Here is a 19,272-nt window from a genome sequence, read left to right on the forward strand (position 1 = left end):
CTTTAATAAACTATAGTGCCCATAATTCTTTGAGGGAGGGAATGTGCTCTGAATATGCTCTAAAGGTATAGTGTGTAAGCAGGCTAAATTGTCTACATAGACATTCTGTAAACTCTAGACTTCAGGCTGGATCTACACATGCAAATAAAAGAGGTGTTAAAGCCTTTGTGAAATAAAGCCTTTCTGAAATGTGCATCATTTCAGGTTGCTTGCAGTGGATATTCCTGACAGAAAAGAGAAATACAATCTGCACAGCAGATTCTAGCCCCTACCTTGTATCTCCACAAATTCTCCAAGGTCATTTCTTCCGGCTTTCTTTTCTTTTATGTGGGGAAGCATTCTAAAAATGATATTCCACCGCATACAACCTTCTGTCCAGACTCTTTCTGCTGAATGAGTAGACTGATGGTATTGCCACACTAGTGTTTTAATGTGCAAGAGCCATGGTTTGTACATTCGCTTTGCGTGAGGTATCCATATGACACACAGCCATACTTTCTCTGCCACCCTTCTGACTTCTGAAAGAGGTGTGTGTTTTGGGTGTGCACTGACATTTAGGGAAGACAAATCTATCACCACTTTGCACACGTCTTTCCCTATCATTTGCCCTGTTGCTCACAGCAACTTGCTTGGCTTGATTGATTGCTGTTCAAGAGGCGGGGGAGAAAAGAAGAACCTGTCTCCTGTCTTTGGCTGCAATTTTATTTTTGTCACTTTTTCTGTCTTCTGATTAAGTGGCAGCTTCTCCTTGCAGCTCTCTGGGCCCCCCACCTTCTGAACACCCAAGGGAGGCAAGCAGCTCTGTCCCCAGGCAAGTGCCCTCTTTTTCCTGTCGGATCCCCTCACTGCTGCTCCCAAACTAGCAAAGTCACAACACATCCATAACCAGTTCCTTCTCTCCCAATGTCTTCTTTATTTTTAAACTTGTGCCGTTTCTTCTTAATGAAATAGTTTAACTGCAGGAGATAATGAATTCCAACCACAGCATGGTGAATGGGTGAGAGCCTGAACCATGGGGAGAAGGCAGGGTCACGAGCCACTTTCTTTCCCCCCCCCCACTAAATTGTGAATGGTTTACGGTATTTACAGTTTGCTAATATATTATAGCATACAAAGGGTATATGACAAAAATTTGGCTACAGACAAAAATTGAAAGGCTTAAATTCCACAGCAACTCCTACCCTCCAATACATACAGAATAAATCCACTTACATCTCACCTTTAATAGAGCACTTAAAAAAAAAAGTAAACACCAACCCAAAACATGAATGCTTTGACCTCAGTTCTTAATTTGGATTCTGCAATGTAGCTTAAAAAAAGGGTTCAAACACACTCAAGTTCCTGAGCATAACTAGGATTTAAACTCCCAATATTTGTGTAATGAAACGAAAATCACTTTTAAAAAAATCTGTACATGGTACCCCATTAGCTCGAACAGAATGCTAGTGTAAACCTGTGTGTGTAAGGTACGCCATGCAGAGGTCTTCATATGCCAAGCACTTTGAATACATATGCATTTTAACTACAGCACACCAGTTTCTGCTCCAAACCCCACAGCCTTCTCAAGTGAGCTGGAAGGCCCGATCCCAAGAAGCCTCCTGCACCCTTTCTCGGCCCATCAGCCACTTCTCCCCCTCCAGGAGCTAAGGAGCAAAGGAAGATTAGAAGGATGGTGATCCTGGCTGACTAGGAGCAGTGGCATGAGGCATGGAAAGTGCTAACTCAACACTGTTGATAAAGCAAATAAGAAGCTACCCACTCTTCTGGCAGAGTTCAAAATCTCTCTTACATAACTACTCAACTGTTTTGCCTCCTGGGTGTGCAAGAGGGTTTATCCACACTTACTTTTCCTTCACTCTTTCCAGGCACCGTCCACGCTTTAAAATTCTGTGTCCGAATGCCTCTTTTTTTGTCTCTGCAGCTTTCCCTGTGAAAAACCTCACTGCAAAGCTAAATCGGAGCAAACAGCAGTCAGTAGAAGACGCAAATCGATGTTTGCTCTGAGTGAGTGCTAAAGAGCAGGTTTTTGCAGGGAAAGCACCGGAGCATAAAAACCCCAACACTCAGACATGGAGCCATGAACCTATTCCTGGGAAGAGCAGGGCAAAAGGGAAGGGTCAATAAGCCCTGTATGAGCATGAGAGAATGAACTTTAGCAGTCTGTTGGTGAAGAAAAGGGCAAGGGTAAATATTTTTCACCGTTAGTGTGAAATATATATATATATATATATATATATATATATATATATATATATCACTGTATCCTCGCCCCCTCCCTAGCTGTGTGGTCTGTCAATTACAGTGACACGTAGCTTAGAACAGGAGAGCAATAACATTAGCACTCGGCTCCCTTTGTCATGGAGGTACCGTATTTTTCATCCCATAGGACGCACCGGCCCATAGGACGCACCTAGTTTTTTGGGGGGAAATAAAGGGGAATTTTTTTCCCTTTATTTCCTCCCCAAAACCAGGTCGGGGAACAGCGGGATGGCGGCACTACACCTCCCTACTGTCCCCCGAGCTTGTGGGGTTGCCCGATGTTTGCCTGAAGCGTGGGGCGCTCTGCTTCAGGGCGCCCCGCGCTCCATGCTGCAGGCTGCTATCCGCAGCCTGGGGAGCCCTGCGGGAACTCCCGTGGGCTCCCCAGGCTTGCTGATAGCTTCCTGAAGCCTGGAGAGCGAGAGGGGTCGGTGCGCACCAACCCCTCTCGCTCTCCAAGCTTCAGCGAAAGCCTGCATTTGCCCCATAGGACGCACACACATTTCCCCTTCATTTTTGGAGGGGAAAAAGTGTGTTCTATAGGGCGAAAAATACGGTACTTTAAACTTTGTGATTAGTATTTTTATTCTCTGTTACAATAATGAACTCTTAACAACTTCCAACAAACTTTGGAGTACTGATGCTCTTGTCCCGTTACCTATTTTCCACTTTGAGTTCACACTTCCATTGCAACACATTAAAGCATTACGAATGTGCAGCCACACCTCTCTTTATGTGCTGAAGGTGGGATCAATGCTGGGGTACCTTTGCCAATATACATTAGGCAAGGCATCCAAGTATCTGCAGATTTGTCCTTCACTTTAGGTCCTCTGCTAGCTCTGCAATGTTGTGTAAGCTTCTCAGGCAAGGCAAGCTGCCAGACTTTGGCAGTCCATCCCTTTACCAAAAAGCTTGCTGTCTTCCAGTGACATGCTCTTTCTGTCTGAGTAACTACCAACATGAACACAGTCATTTCTTTATGCACTAGTTTCCCTTTTTGTGTTTCCAAAACTAACAACAGAGTCATTGCCAGATCCAGAAGGAATGAACCACACTTCAAGGTGCCGTTGATCCAAGTACATTGGTGCCTCATAAGTGGCCTGACATAATCTCTCTCTGTGTGTGTGTGTGTTTGTGTGTTTGTGTGTTTGTGTGTGTTTGTGTTTTGGTTGAAATAATTATCTCCTCTCCCATTACAAATTAGAATTGGCAAAGAGTGCATAACATTGCTCAGGAATTCTAAGATACCAGTTTTGGAATCAGTGGTTAAAATCTGCAGAGTTTTGAAGGATTTGGGTCAGCATCTTGATACAAAATGGCATTCAATTAGACAAAACTGGTAAAAACCACTGCTCCTTCATTTCAAACACCATCGTGCAAATTTTGATTATGATTTAATTAAAATTTGCAGTTTTGAAAAGCTCAGTCTGCCATCTTATTTCTTTACTAGTTATTTTTTTATCCTGCCTTTCTTCCCAAAAGAGCCCAAACATCAAAATATTAAACCAATAATTCAAAATAGTGTCCAATTATATGCAACTATAGAGAAATCCTACTCTTTGATCTTTGGAACCATTTGGTTACAATATCTTAAGAGGTGTCCAAATGCATAGAGAACAGGCAAAGAGACAAACTGCTTTCCAATATATATAGTAGATGAACTTTTTATTCTTATCATGGAATGTTTTACCAGAGGGCTCTTGAATTGTCAGCTGTTCACTTTTGCGGCCCTGTCTTACTTCTTGATGAAGTTTCTTAATAAGGTTCTGTTTAGGATCTTCTGTGGAATGCCAGAAGCCATTTGATGTTCAATGCTACCTTTCCCAGTAGAACAGTATTTAACACAGTGGCCAAATAATGGACTAGAGCAGACTATGATCCTGTAAAGCTTCTGCACAATCCATGCACAGTTGACATACAGAAGAAATTGCACCAGTTGTATGTCTGCATCACTAGTAGGAGCCCTGACCTGTAAGGAATCTGCCTCCCCATAGGAGGTTGTTAGTTGGAGAGAAACAATTCACATTCACAAGATATTAAACTTTCAGTCACTGGCCCAGCAACAAAAGGCAAGAAATTGCAACTCTTTAGTCTCTTTCTCTCTCAAAAAACGAAACCAGCAAGATGAAAATATGAGTTGGTAATAGAGCAACAAAACCTTTTGGCTCAGGGAGTATAAAATGCCTTAACCAGACAGAAGGTGGTTTGAGGTTCTCACTTAAAAGGAATCATGGGGGCCCTTCTTAAACAGAATAAATTGGCTATAAAAGACATCTTATTGATTGAAGGGGAGGTGGAGTATGTTGGTCCCTGTTCATATTTCCTTTTGGATTTTATTTGCTGCATTTAAAACCCACAGTTGTGTTCATCTAGGCTCTTTTTTATGTTGCTCTTGAAATATCCGATGGCTTATGTTATGTACTGAGCTGAATAGGATCCAAAAGGCAGCTGTCTGATTGGTCCTAGAACAATAGGATTCAGAATGCAGCAATCTGATTGGTCCACAGGAGCCACCCAATCCAGCTCCAGGTGGAAGTGAATCCGCAACCTGATTGGCCTACAGGTGAATCCCGGAATTAGCCAATCATGTGCGGCTCATTGTGTAAATAATGTATATAAAGCAGACATTCTGGGGGAACTTCCATTCCTCCTCACCACTATGAGCTGAATAAAGAGCATGAAATCCACTCTCGACTCCCAGTATATTTCAGCTTACAACGGTGAATGCAAAATGAAGAGCCATGTCTTGCTCTGTTAGTCTCATAGTTTTAAACACTCCAAACCATGCATATTTTTTTAATGTTTCACCTTACTTCAGTACCTGAGAATGCTCGTCAGTAGTTTGGGTCCCACTACTTTGGAGATCACAGATGAGGAACCTGAGGTCTGGGAGATCAAGGCTGCCCTCCCAGTCTACCTGGCCCTTGGGGACTCTCCACAGGTCACACCCCTCTTCCGAGCCACACACCCTCGCCAGGCTTGCTTCGCACCTTCCTTGTGTGCTTTGGCCAGGCTAGAATGTGTCTTTGGAATCTGATCCTTCATCTTGCTGGCCTGGATGAAGAGTAGAGGGTGTCTCTGTGTGTGTAGAAACTAGCTCACTGTACAGAGATAATGTTTACATTCATTTGTTCCCACCCACCACTGTGCTGTGGGTGCCAGTAGGTTGCCTTAAAGGGAATGAGGTCTCTCCCCCCCCACACACACATCTACATCTTTCTGCACCCCACACCATTATTACTATTGCTGTAATTACTGTGCAAGTTGTACAATAGCTTGCTTATTTCTTGGCTAGAAAAATATTTCCATATAAGATATGGTAAATTAAAGAATTTATTTGATTGATCCACCCCAGAGGAACGAATACTCTTTTCACTGCTCCTGCCAGCCAGTCAGGGAATTACTGCCTACTTGGAGTAGCTGGAGCCATTTTATACTAGGGTTGCCATATTTCAAAAAGTCTGGGAATTTACAGACGTATGGCAACCCTATTTTATACAAGCATCTCTTTTTCTGCTTTGGCCTGCCTTCTTTCTTTATCCACTCCTGGGTTACAAACATAAACAAGCCTGTTGGACCAGGTCAAAGGCCAATCTAGTCTCATAGTAGCCAAACAGATGCCTATCAGAGGCCCCCTAACTTGAGCTCAACAGGGCTTGGAACATCTTCCTAAATATATTTCCTTTTTTTTTTTTGCAAAAAATTTATTAGTTTTTACAATATCAACGACAAACAAAAACATAAAACAAACAAAACATAACAAACATAAATCCTAACCTTATTGAAAATAACAGTTATTTACTTTGTAAAATGACTTCCTCGTTTCCCCTTAGTTGAATTTCACTGCATATCCTTATAACGGTTTTCTAAATCCCAATTTTAATACCCTTTAAATTAAACGTTAACATCTTTAAATCTTTTCCTTCTTGTATTAAACATATTATTTTGTCAGTTAACATAAGTACAATCCTAAGCCCATTGAGTATCTGGACACTATTTCCAGTTATTTTAGCTTAACAAATTTAGCTAAATAATCATTAAATTTCTTCCATTCTTCATGGTGTTCCTCCTCCTTCCGGTTAGATCGGCTAGCTCCATAAAATCCATCATCTTCATCTGCCATTCTTCTACTGTTGGTAATTCTTGAGTTTTCCACTTTTTAGCTAACAGAATACGAGCCGCAGTTGTGGCATACAAAAATAGATTAACATCTTTCTTGGGCAATTCCGAACCTATTATTCCAAGAAGAAAGGCCTCTGGTTTCTTTGTAAATGTATATTTCAACATTTTTTTCAATTCATTATAAATCTTTCACCTTGGGGCAGGTCCAACATGTATTATCACAGTTATGATACATCTTTGCTAATTTTACAGGAGTCAAATACCATCTATACATCATCTTCATAATATTTTCCTTTAACAAAGTACATGCAGTGAACTTCACCCCTTTCTTCCACAATCTTTCCCAGTCCTCAAACATTATATTATGTCCTAAATCTCTTGCCCAATCTATCATCACCGATTTAACTTGTTCATCTTTCGTATGCCACTCCAGCAAAAGCTTGTACATTTTAGATAAGTTTTTACCTTCAGTATCTAACAACTCCATCTCCAGCTTGGATTTTTCCCAGGCAAAAATTCCTAAATATATTTTCGGTAGGTATCACTAGTTTGCTTTTTCTCCATAACAAAACGAAGCTGAATAAAATACGTTTTCTAATCCATTTTGACTACATCTGAACTCCATGATTGTTAGTGGGCAAGAATAATGAGGTTAGGGCAACCTCACATAGTTAGGTTGTGGGTAGAAAATTTAGAAAACAACGTTGGTGCCTATGCTATCCTTGTGATAAGGCAGTGACTAAAATTACAGTGAGCCTTGCATTCTCAGCACTACAGCTGACAAAAAATACCCAGCAGTCCCCTTATTTTATTCTCTAGCGGGAATGGGAGTCTTTAGGTTTGAGTTGGGAAATGGTGGTGGTGGTGGTGGTGGTTTCACAGCCACAGTAAAAAAATAAATAAATCATTTGACGGCTGGGCCTCATTGACTTCCCCTTGTGTGCATTCACATGCTGTGCTCTTGCTCCTCCAAACACACCAGTTTTGTAGGTAACTGAATAGGTAGCTTAGCTGTTGAGAGCCACTTCAGAGGGGAAACAGCTTCCAGGAACAAGAGGAGCAGTACTGCTTCTTATTTCCCACACAAATTCCACCTGCTTCAGAAGTTGAGAACGGGTGAAGTCAAAAGCAAGATACAGCAAAATGTAAGAGAAGAGATGCTCCAGGGGTGCTGCAAAGAGTCAGGTACTTATCTTGCTTCTCCAGTCTGAGTGTCCCTGTTTTTCTTTAGCTACAGAGAAATAGCGGTGCTCACGCTGAATTGTGGCTTCATTTGTGTTGATCTTGGGATGCTTCCTTAATGGTTTCCTCTACAAATCTTAGTCGTTATGTGTTCCAAAGGAGACACTTTAATTTATAAAGAGAACCTGAGGATGTTTAGAATGTTTTCCTTCTAGTTTATTAGTTTATTTTCTTGTTGTTGTTGTTGTTTATGCCTACAGAAATTGAAAGATGCCAACTTTGACGACTGGAAGAACATCAGAGGGCCCCGTCCATGGGAAGAGTCCAAGTCTTTACAAGAGCAGAAGCGGTAGCGCCAGAAAAGCCTTGGCTGGAGATAAGCCTCACTGCGTTGACTTGGTGTGACCTTGAACTGTTTCTTTCCGGCAGACGGGTGAAGCAGTAGCTAACCCTAGCATGAAAAGAACCATTTTGATCTGACAGAATGTCTTAGCAGAAGCCTTGTAAATAAACATTGTGAAGCACTGTGTTTCCCAATGATTAGCAATATTCTACCCAGGGGCTGCCAACCTTTTTGGACCCATGGGCATCTTTGCAAACCAAAGAGACTGTTGGCACCATATGCACACTGCAACCTGTTCTATTAGGTACAAAGGAATGCTTCTTTTAAGCATAGGAGGGATCCGATAGGTACCAGGGAATGCCTCTTCAAGCTCATGTTTGTCTGCAAACACCACATTGATGATTCCTCTACTACACACATTTCTAGAATGGGCTGACCATTTCCCACTAAGAACATCAAGAGTTTATTTTTGCTTCTTCAGTGGATTTAAGGACAGAATCCTCACACCAAAAGGTAGATTGCTATTTAGCTACTCAGTCCAGGTTCTTGCCTTATTAATAGGTCCAGCCAGGTCTGGCGCTAGACCTTACAGTGATGCAAGCAAGGAGTCCCTTCAGGACCAACCTTCACATTTTATTTTTTATCGCATTTCCAATACACTTCACAACTTCAATACATGACTTGCATACACAATTTATCCCCGTCATATAAGGTATTACAATTTTGAACATGAATCTGATCACAGTGACTAACGTGGTTTTTATAATTTATTGTAATTTCCCCCAAGAATAATGATAAAGAACACAAACATAACACTGGTCACAGAGGCCAGGATTACCAGCTATATAATGAAGTTTCACTGTTTGGGCAATTTGTTCAGCTCTTGAGTGGATAGTTGAGAGGATAGCCCATGACACATGTCTCCCAAGGGTAGCACCCAGTCAGTAGCCTGGGATGCCTGCCCCTAAATCCAGCCCTGGGCCATCTAAATGGTGATTTCTTGCAGCCACCACCATATTACCCCACAGAGGTGCAATGGGCTTCTTCACGATACAGCTTTGGCAAATGTTGAAGATTCCCCGCTTTGTGTGGCCTTTGACACCTGAGATGCTTGTTTTCCAGACCCACCATGTTCCTGCAAGTGTAATCTATTTTAACAGTTTTTAATTTTAAATTGTTGCAACGTGCACTTGGACCTGCTGGTGAGGGTGGGCAATAAATTTATTATGAATAATAATATAACAATAATAAAACTAAATACGTCCAAGCTGTGGGACAGTTTTTGAGGTGGGCGGGCAGGACAACAAAAGGCTTCAGTGCTGGTCCGGGCACATTTCTTCCTTCAATAAATCATTGGAATTGTTGCTTTTGTTTCTAAGTTCATTTCTAAGTTCATACCCTTTGGGCCAGCAGGGCTTTGGTTCATCTAGCCTGCTATTGTCTGTTCTGAACAGAAAATGCTCAAGAGCTGACAATCCTGGCATCTCCGTCAGCTCTTTTTCAGCCTTGGTACTTGAGATCTTTTAATGCAGGGGTTGCCAACTTGGGGGGGGGGGCTGTAGGCACATTTCCAAAATTGTCACAGGCATACTCAACAACAGATTCTGTTTGCTCCAGTAGAATGCTTCTTCCAAGCTTTATTTCAGGGGTGTGCATGCAAAGCATGTGCTGTAACTGCTGAGCATTGGCCTAGAAAGGCTATTGGAATTTGCATTGTGGTCATGGATGTTTTAGTTGAGATTCCTGCTTTGCAGGGCGTTGGACTAAACGACCCTATGATTCTTAAGCCTGTTTCAAGCTTCCTAGCTGTCTGTCTGTCTGTGGGGCAGGGAGAACTTGACAAGACCATCCCTTAAGGATTCGCAGTGATCCATAGGTAACCTTTTCTTACTCAAAGAGTTCCATTTGCTGTTACGAAATGCTATAGTCTAGCACTTCCCAGAGGACTTATTGTTGTTCCATTAGACTCAGTTGTGCCTCATGAATGGCTCATTCTGCCTGCTACATATTTTATTTTGCACTGGTCTTGCTGCTGGCAGCTTTTCCCTGTGCGAAATCTAAGAGTCTTTGTATGCGATGTGCGATCCAGTACACACACACACATTGAAGTGTGGCACTTTGTAAGAGCATTTTCTCATCATGCCCCCTCCGTCTGTTTAGATTTAGGGAGGCCAAGCCCAGTTGTTTTATTCCGTTGTCTTGTGTGATTCTTTCTGCATTAATATTTGGAATATATTTATTTTAAAGATATTTATATCTTTCCAGACATGAATACAAATCAAGCTGGCAAACGAACAAAAAATAAAGCTGCCATGAAACATTCGTATGTTCAGTGAAAAGAGGGATGTCTACCATGAAAATGTTTCTTGGCCCACAATTTTGGAAGCAGGTTTTTGGTTTCACCTCAGCCAGAGGAGAACAGCTGTCCCAGAATCCAAATACCATTTCCTGGCTGGGCCACAAATATCCAACTTGTGTTCAGAGTTCTGTAAGTTTACAGCAGACCTTTGCATCTTATAATCACCTTTCTATAAACTGTCCCCTGATGTGTGGGGCTCTGTTTGCATGCATACAATTGTGGGAGTCATACCCCCTCCCACCCCACCCAGCTTGATAGTCCATACATTTCCAATTTGGGTAAATGCCAGAAGAGCAGGACCAATTGTTTGCCTTGCCCCCCAGCCAATTGGCATGCTTACTTTTGGCAGGAGGATCACATCCTGTCCATATGATTGCGGTGTCACACACGCCTTGCAGCTGCAACAGAGAAGTAGCTCCAGTGTGTCGTTGTATGAGTGTGATAGAGGCCTGAGTTGAAATAGTAACTTTGCCTGTTGCCCCAAGTGTCTCACTTTCTGGTATTTATAACCTCAAATCAGTCCTGGGTTGTGCAGAACGGTCCTCGGGAGTGATGCATTTGTGAGACTAAGCCAACAGCTTACTTGAAGCAAATCCCATTAAACAACTGAGCCATTGGGGCCAATACGTTTTACCCATCATTTTCCAAACTGCAAAAAATATTGATGTTTTTTAAAAGCTGATTTGTTGTGCTAGGGCAGGGGTCGGCAACCTAAGGCCCATGGGCCACAAGCTGCCCACGGGGCCCGTTTAACCGGCCCACGAGCTGCCCCCAAACCAAGCTGCCCGCTTGGTGAGTCCCCATGCGCTGTTCTAAACCGCGCAGCGCAGCACTGGGACTCGCTTCCACGGCACCAGAAATCGCGTCTGCACATGCGCAGATGCCGAAAATCATGTCTGCGCAGACACAGACGCCGGAAATTGCGTCTACACAGACATCGGATCTCCACTGGAGTGAACTGGCTCAGGCGAGGTAAACCTTGCCGACCCCTGTGCTAGGGCAACAGAGCAACATGATCCATTTTAAGCGCGGAAAACCTCATTTAAATTTACAGTATGCGTGTGAATCCCTCCTGCAAAATCCTGAAAGTCTAGAGGCACCTAGGATTGGACTTGGGCTGCTCACTGGAATAAACTGGATGGGGAATCTTCCCTGAATTGCCTTAGATTAGAAGCTGTTATTCTTGGCGTTGTTTTATTATGCGATCAGAGAGAATTTTATGTTATATGGTACACGTCTTCAGGCACAGAGGGGGTGTTTCCTCCAGTGTTTCATTAGAGATTCATATGGATTATTGCTTGGAAGCTTACATACCAATTTGAGTAAATTTCAACCTATGCATGAAGCATTTGCTAGGAAGAATGTTTTAATTACAAATGCAATCTGAAATTTAAAGGTTTAAAACCTTGTTGGCTGCTTCGCCTTGGGCCTTTGAGAACTCTAGCTTAGCAGAGCATAACACATAATTACTGTGAGCCTAGGGAGTAAAAAAAAACCCAACCCAAACCATCTTCGCAGGAGAAGAAAATCTTGAGTGACTTAATAGAAAAGTATTCCCTTTAAGGACACTCTCCCCCACTTTTTTTTTTTTTAAAGGATGGCCTCCGTCAGTGTGTCTCTGTGGAAGCACAGTACTTACAATCTCTGGGGATTTCTTTGTCATTACCCTTGAGATATCTCCTAGCATAAGTCTGAGAGGAAATCCACAGGGATCTTGAGTTACTGAGCCACACATTTTGATACTGTTCAGACCTGCATTGTGGAAGATCTCTTGTCTTGCTTCTGCCATTCTTTGGCATCCAATCCACCCTACTAAAGCAGGTGTAACGAACCTGTGGCCCAACAACTTCTGGAGGACTAATACTGGCCTAATTTGGCAAATATAAAAGGCTTTCTTCAAGGGTATGGTGTTATTATGACATACACAAAAATATGAATTCCACCCCAAATTTGTAGATTTTTAATTCCTAGTGCAATTATAGGTAAAGGTAAAGGTACCCCTGACCATTAGGTCTAGTCGCAGACGACTCTGGGGTTGCACGCTCATCTCGCTTTATAGGCCGAGGGAGCCAGTGTTTGTCCACAAACAGCTTCTGGGTCATGTGGCCAGCATGTCTAAGGCACTTCTGGCGAACCAGAGCAGCACACAGAAACTCCATTTACCTTCCCACCTGGAGCGGTACCTGTTTATCTACTTGCACTTTGATGTGCTTTCGAACTGCTAGGTGGGCAGGAGCTGGGACCAAACAACGGGAACTCACCCCGTTGTGGGGATTCAAACAGCCGACCTTCTGATTGGCAAGCCCAAGGCTCTGTGGTTTAGACCACAGTGCCACCCACGTCCCTTAGTGCAATTATAAGCTCTGTTTAATATAAGATGGAACAATTTAGCTACAAATATTTTTCACACTAAATATCTGAAATCATGACACTCAACTGGGTGTGTGTGTGTGTGAAAATGCTCGGTTTAAAATTTTTGAAGCCTTCACAGATGCAGAAATAACTTCAAAGCCTTCAAAGCCTGTCTAATAATTTCAGGCCCCTCTCTTTGCTTCAAAGATCGATAAAAAAGGAGCAAATCCTTTGACTATGGTACAGTAGATCATGCTTTTAATTACTAATTAACCTCAGGTAAGAGCAGAAGACACTACAGAAACAAATAAACAACATAAACCATATATCCCAATAGATATTTTAAGTAAGAAAGTATGCCAACAAAACAAAAATGTCACCCAGTCCCATTTTTTTATTATTATTATGCTGGGCTATTTTCTGAAAAGCTCAGGTTCCCCGTGCCTGTTCCATATTAATTCAGCTCCATGTTTTCCTGAAGTCAGCTGAGAGGGGAATAGCTCCTGCATTGCTGATGGAACTATCTGAGTCAGACTGAGGAATATAAACCGAGAGAGTATAACTCGGCATCTGTTATGTGGGACACGGGAGAAGAAAAGGGGTCTCTCTTGATATTACCCTCGTGTTACTTGCCAAGTTCTTTCTCGTACAGGATGAGCTCTTTCCCTGTCAACCTACAAACCACAATGCCTATGTTGTACTTCCACTGACTGAAGCAGTGTGTCCCTGAATGCCAAGTTGCTTGGAATCACAAGTTGGGAGAGTGTTACTGGACTCGGGTGCTGCCTGAGGTCTTCCCACAAGCATCTGGTTATCCACTGTAAGAATGGGTGCCCAGGCCTTATTCAGCAGGCTCCTACGTTCCTTCTTAAGAGGTATTTGTCAAAGGAGCTTTAGCTGCTCATCAGGGGCTGTGAACAAGCTAATTGTCCTGGAATGGGCTGACTAGGGAGCATATGTTCTGTGCAATCTTTCCTTTCAGGGAATCGGCACAACCGTTTTTTAAATCCATTCAGAGAAAGCTGGGAGGAAACTCTGTTGCTAAAGCTGTTGGGAGTCTGGCCCTGAGGTGATTTCTGTCTGAAACCATATGGAAACAGCCCTACGATGAACCAGCAAGGCACAAATGTAATAAATAATGCTGAAGAATATTGTTGCCCTTTTCATATTGAGTCAGACTTGTGCATGTGGTGACCTTTTTGGAGTAATGTATGCGTGTGTATGTGTCGTCCCCCCACACACATACACATTGAACATTTCAGCATGATTTTTAAAAGAGTCAAAGCGAAAGAGCATTTGTAAACTAAATTTAACAAGTTAATGTAGATTATGCATGTAATGAATTTCTTTTTCCAAGAGGAGCCCTGGCCCAGACATTTTTGGAGTGCCTTGAAACAGGAAATTTAGAAAACCACAGTCTGAAACCAGAAATGTTAAGATTAGTGATATAGATTTCCCAGGAAATATTAAAAAGGTAATCTGCATCAGGAAATTTTCTGATGCCCTAGAGCAGGGGTGGCCAACTCCCAAGAGACTGTGATCTACTCACAGTTAAAAATTGGCAGTGATCTACCCCCTTTTGGGGGGTTCAGGTCAAAGTTGAGCTTTTTTTAGGAAGGAAAGCCCTATTTTTTTGGGGGGGGGGAATTCAGGTGAAAGCTGTTGAGCTTTTTTTAGGGAGGAAAGCCCTGTTTTTAGGGGTTTGGGTCATAGTTGTTGATTTGATTTTTTTAGGCGACCCAAAGTTGTTGAGGGGAGCCGGTGATCTACCAAAGACGTCCAGTGAGCTACCGGTAGACGTACCTGTTTGATGTGCCTGACCTAGAGAGTTATGTAATTAGCATGTTTATTTAACTTGTATTTAGTAAACAAAGCTAAATGGTTGAAATTCCCAAGCTTGCCTAATATTCAATTTGAAGTTGACATCTATACATTGTTACTAATGAACTAACGGTGGCCAGGGGGTGTGAGGATTACTGGAAAAATAAAGCACTGGGGGAAAATAGGTTTTGGAAAATTTTCCATCCCATATCCTTGGATTAGACAAACTAGGCAATATTTTGAGTTTCTGTAGAATGCATAAGCTTCTTTTTTTCCTCAACAAAAAGTGCTATTGGCTCATAGGCAGGAAGAATGTATAGTTGTCGGGAAATGGCTGGAGGCCATATGAGAGGGTGCACATGCTGGAAACTTGCATCTTTTTCAAACATGACTATTAGTATGAATCAAGATGCCTTGCATGAGCCACCTAAAGATGCGTTTATTCAACATTTTTTTTCCTTTCCTGGCTAGAGAGGCATCAGCAAATCCTGGGCTCAGCTGAAATACAAATCACAGTACCTGGGCATTAATTAATAAGAAAAAAATAGTCTTTGTGAAAAGCAGATCATTGTCTTCTGAAAGAAGGAAAATTAAATCCTCCCAACATGGGTGTAGCCAAGGGGAGGCACGGGGCAGCTGCCCCCCAATTAATACAATTTGGAGGTTCTGCCCCCCCCCCCACAAAGTTTGCCCCCCTAACAAAAGCCTGACCCCCCTAAGAAAAATCCTGGCTATGCATATTTCTCCCAATTAATTTAAGGTAATCAGTTTAAAACAATATTATACAAAGTCCCCAGAAATGCAGGATTGCCATTACAACTCCCCCAATTGTTGCGTCCAGCCCACTGTAGGCTGTGGTTGTCTTACACAATGACCTGTGCTGTATGCACTAAGGAAACTAGGATTGCTTCCAAATGACCTGTTTATTGAGCATTCATCCTGATTTGTTTGTACAAAGTTTGGGAGGATATTACACAATGGGAACATGCAGGAAGGATTATCCTACACTTTCCTCTGCATTTTTGCCACCTTTATTGCAAAAAGTCAGATGGGGAGTAGGCTTATTGTTCAAGACCACCAAATCAGCTTCAGTTGCACAACCTGAATTTGCCAGTATGGGATTGAAACCCAGCCTAAAATAGCAACAGCCTGGAAGCCCCTAATATGTACTTGCTTCTTTAAATGAAGAAACAGTAATTCAAGGCCAGTCAAATCTAAGAGAAATCGTTTCCCTTCTGTATAGTGATTTAGTGACTTAGTTGCCCATCTTTTCTCGAACAAAGGACAGTGATATAACATACAGCTTAGGAAATAAAAAATAGCTTGAGGAAAGTCATTGCATATTTCAGAGGAAAGGGAAAATAATGTAATAAAAAACCAGCTTTCCAAGTCCATTCCCAGCAGTCTATTTTTCTGCCCAGACATCTCAGATTGCTTTTTTAAAAAGCAAGTTTCTACTTCTTAAGACTGCAAAAAAACAAAAACCACCTTGTGAAATTCTGCAGGAAGCATGTTGAGGATGGAGTGAGTGAGCAAGATTTGCAGAAGGTTAAGGGACAGACTTCCAGCCATGCAGAGTTCTTTGATATTCCCTAACCATAGTAGAAGTAGAATGAATCATACCATGTAACCAAAGTTGCCCAATTTTTACAAGCCGTGTTGGTTTCCCCCACCCCCAAGGAAGGGACATTTGAAATTCCATGACTCTGGAGCTGATTGAGGAATTCTTTGGAGAATAGAACAGGTTTTGGTTGATTCAAAGACCAGATCCCTTAATCATTGGGCCACAGTACTGGCTGGTCCTAGAAATGCAGAAGATGCACTCTGGTGCATCTCATTCAGACATGATAAACTGCTGTTGAGCACTACACAAATCCTCACATGCTCTTTCCTTCACATTTGTAAGTAGTAAGTCCTATGAGAGGTGGTTGAAAGAACTGAATACAGTTAGCACAAAGAAGGACTGATTAAGACGTGTCAGGTAGAAGATGGAGCAAACTTGTTCTCTGTTGGACGAGAACTAATGGGTGGCAATTGCAAGGAAACTGTTTTTGGCTAACATGAAGATAAAACTCCTAACTGAAAATGCGGTTGAATCGTGTAACTGGGTGAGTGGGCTGCCTTCATTCCAGGTTTTTAAGGAAAGGTGAGGTGGCCATCTGTTCGGAGGGCTCGCTTAAAATTACAGACTTCTGCACTAAATGAAGAGTTGCCATTAGATGATCTCCAAGATCCCTTCCAATTCTAAAATTATATAATTTTACGATGGCAAAAGCATTTGCTTCCACTTTCACCCAACTGCAGCTTGTCATTACGCCAGAACAAAGAACTGTAGTTAGCTTTAACAATGGTTTATCCAAACATGCCAGGATCGTAAACGATGGCTTGAAGTTGACTTGTTTCAGCAAATCATTGTTAAAACTAACCACAGTTCCCAGTCTCAACATAGTGGTAAGCTGTAGTTCATCAAAAATGAAAGCTGATGCTTCCTACCTTATCCTCATGGCTGTAAAGCAGGAGGGTGGAGTGCAGACACTTGTTCATGTGCTATATATTAAGAACTATAATTACTCATTATTATGAACTATAATATGGGACACGGGTGGCGCTATGGTCTAAACCACTGAGCCTCTGGGCTTGCCAATCAGAAGGTCGGCGGTTTGAATCCCCGTGACGGGGTGAGTTCCCATTGCTCGGTCCCTGCTCTTGCCAACCTAGCAGTTTGAAAGCACGTCAAAGTGCAAGTAGATAAATAGGTGCCGCCCAGGCGGGAAGGTAAACAGCGTTTCCGTGCGCTGCTCTGGTTCGCCAGAAGCGGCTTAGTCATGCTGGCCTCATGACCCGGAAGCTGTACGCAAGATGAGCGCCGCAACCCCAGAGTCGGCCATGACTGGACCTAATGGTCAGGGGTCCCTTTACCTTTATGAACTATAATATAGTGCTGCATAATTTATGGTCTACTAAATTTGTGTGTTTCCAGGTGCACTGTTGTTGTTGTTGTTGTTTAGTCGTTTAGTCGTGTCCGACTCTTCGTGACCCCATGGACCAGAGAACGCCAGGCACTCCTGTCCTCTACTGCCCCCCGCAGCTTGGTCAGACTCACTAGGTGCACTAGGTGCTATGAAATACTAGCCACAGAAGCAAAACACAGAAGCTCTAGCAGCTTCTAGCAGCTCCTGGGAATCTCTTGACTTTTCTGAAGTTCCACCAAGCATTGCCCCAGCATCTGCAAGATGTCCTACAGAAGCATCCCATTTGCAAGGCAGAGATCTGATAAACTCTTCCATCCAGTTGGGTCCAAGGGGCGTCAATAGCCTGGAGTGAACTTACTGGCTGACTTTGCTGAATTCTGTGTGATTCTGTGATTCTGATCAAGCACCCATGTTTCCCCTTTTGCCTTACATACTGTTTTGGAATATCTGTTAATCTATCCGAATGCCTTTCTTCCCTCTGCTTTTTCCTCTTCAGAAATCTTGTATTTGCAAGCACTGAAGATGTGAAAGAGCCCTGGAGCTGCTTTATGCCTTTATACCTTGATAGTACCATATCCATGCCGGCCCCCACAAGTTGCCTCCCATTTCTCTGTAAATCATAGAGGTACACTTTACAACATCTCAGACTAACCTGTCTCTTGATGCCCTTTGAAGAATCTGCTGTTAACCTGATGATGCCCTCTCTACACATATCATATCATGTACCAGGCTCCCATTTATTTATCCCCCAGGCAGCAGCAGTGGCGGCTGCTACCACAGCTTTCCCTTTCTGCTGAGAAGAAGGACACACAAAGGAGTCTCAGCAGCTGCCTAAGGTTAAAAAATTCATCATTCACCCACCCATAAATGGATGTTTTTCTCAGTCTTTTAAAGAGTCACTGTAAATAAAAACCCTCCGTAAGTCATGTTTTGTGTGCTTTCTTGTTGTTGGCTCCCTTTTTGTTTGGAAAGTGTTGGCGCATGAAAATGGTTATGGCCTTGTGGAGGGACCAGCCTTGCATCTCTAGTCAGCCAGAGTGGATGTTTACAGAGTTTTTAACTGGCCTTAAGTTATGACACTTGAACACTGATAAACTCTGTGCCCTACAGACAAGGTTCCCCCCCCCCATCGAGAGCTGCATTATCTAGGAGGTGATCTCTTGAGAGTCGCCTGTCAATGGGCAGCGGTAGAGTTAGTAGTGGGCAGGAAGAATGGATTAGTTTGAATTAAACAAAACAGGTGCTGCTACCACCTAACACACCCCACATTCACAGCCACCTCCACTCCACACTGGTTCTCTTTCTTTCTTAAGAATCTCACTGAGAGCCAGTGTGGTGTAGTGGTTAAGAGCAGTGGACTTGTAATCTGGTGAACCGGGTTCACGTCTCCGATCCTCCACATGCAGCTGCTGGGTGACCTTGGGCTAGTCACACCTCTCTGAAGTCTCTCAGCCCCACTCACCTCACAGAGTGTTTGTTGTGGGGGAGGAAGGGAAAGGAGAATGTTAGCTGCTTTGAGACACCTTTGGGTAGGATCTAATCCAAACTCTTCTTCTTCTCTTCTTCAAGGGGTGGTGGTGGTAGTCTTAAGAGAGGAAACAGTGTTGGTTACTGATGATCTTAAGAGAGAAAGAGAGTGGTGTGCAATGAGGATAATGAAAGAGAAACGAGCCGGCAGGTGCTGCGATGAGCTTAGCTGTTTCACGCACCTATGATTTTGCAAAATGGAGATTATGTGAATATACTCATGTAATACTGCTATTTGGAATGAATGAAAGGGTGGATGAGCATTGGAAATAAATGCAACCGCTACAGGGAACATGGCCCTTGCTGATGGCTATCTTAAATAAACAGGATTTAAA

The 19,272-nt window shown here is 42.7% G+C and overlaps 1 protein-coding gene and 1 long non-coding RNA gene across 3 annotated transcripts in view; both read left to right on the forward strand.

Annotated features, from left to right (window-relative positions):
- Window positions 1–9,270, forward strand: part of COX16 (cytochrome c oxidase assembly factor COX16) — a 46,257-nt gene extending 36,987 nt beyond the window's left edge. Inside the window, exon 4 of one of the 2 annotated variants that reach the window (XM_079990487.1) lies at window positions 5,078–5,931. In XM_079990487.1, coding sequence (XP_079846613.1) covers window positions 5,078–5,296 — 219 coding nt within the window. In that variant the 3' untranslated portion in view covers window positions 5,297–5,931. Of the gene's footprint in view, window positions 1–5,077; window positions 5,932–7,823 lie in introns of those variants that run through there. The other variant, XM_079990488.1, reaches the window with a different exon arrangement.
- Window positions 9,271–12,311: 3,041 nt separating this feature from the next.
- LOC307224061 lies at window positions 12,312–18,336 on the forward strand. The gene is made up of 2 exons (XR_013842398.1): window positions 12,312–13,745; window positions 17,545–18,336. It is a non-coding gene; the product is annotated as an uncharacterized lncRNA (long non-coding RNA).
- The last annotated feature ends 936 nt before the right edge of the window (window positions 18,337–19,272 follow it).

This window comes from Podarcis cretensis (assembly GCF_951804945.1).
Source record: "Podarcis cretensis genome assembly, chromosome: 1".
In the NCBI taxonomy this organism is placed as follows: Eukaryota; Metazoa; Chordata; class Lepidosauria; order Squamata; family Lacertidae; genus Podarcis; species Podarcis cretensis.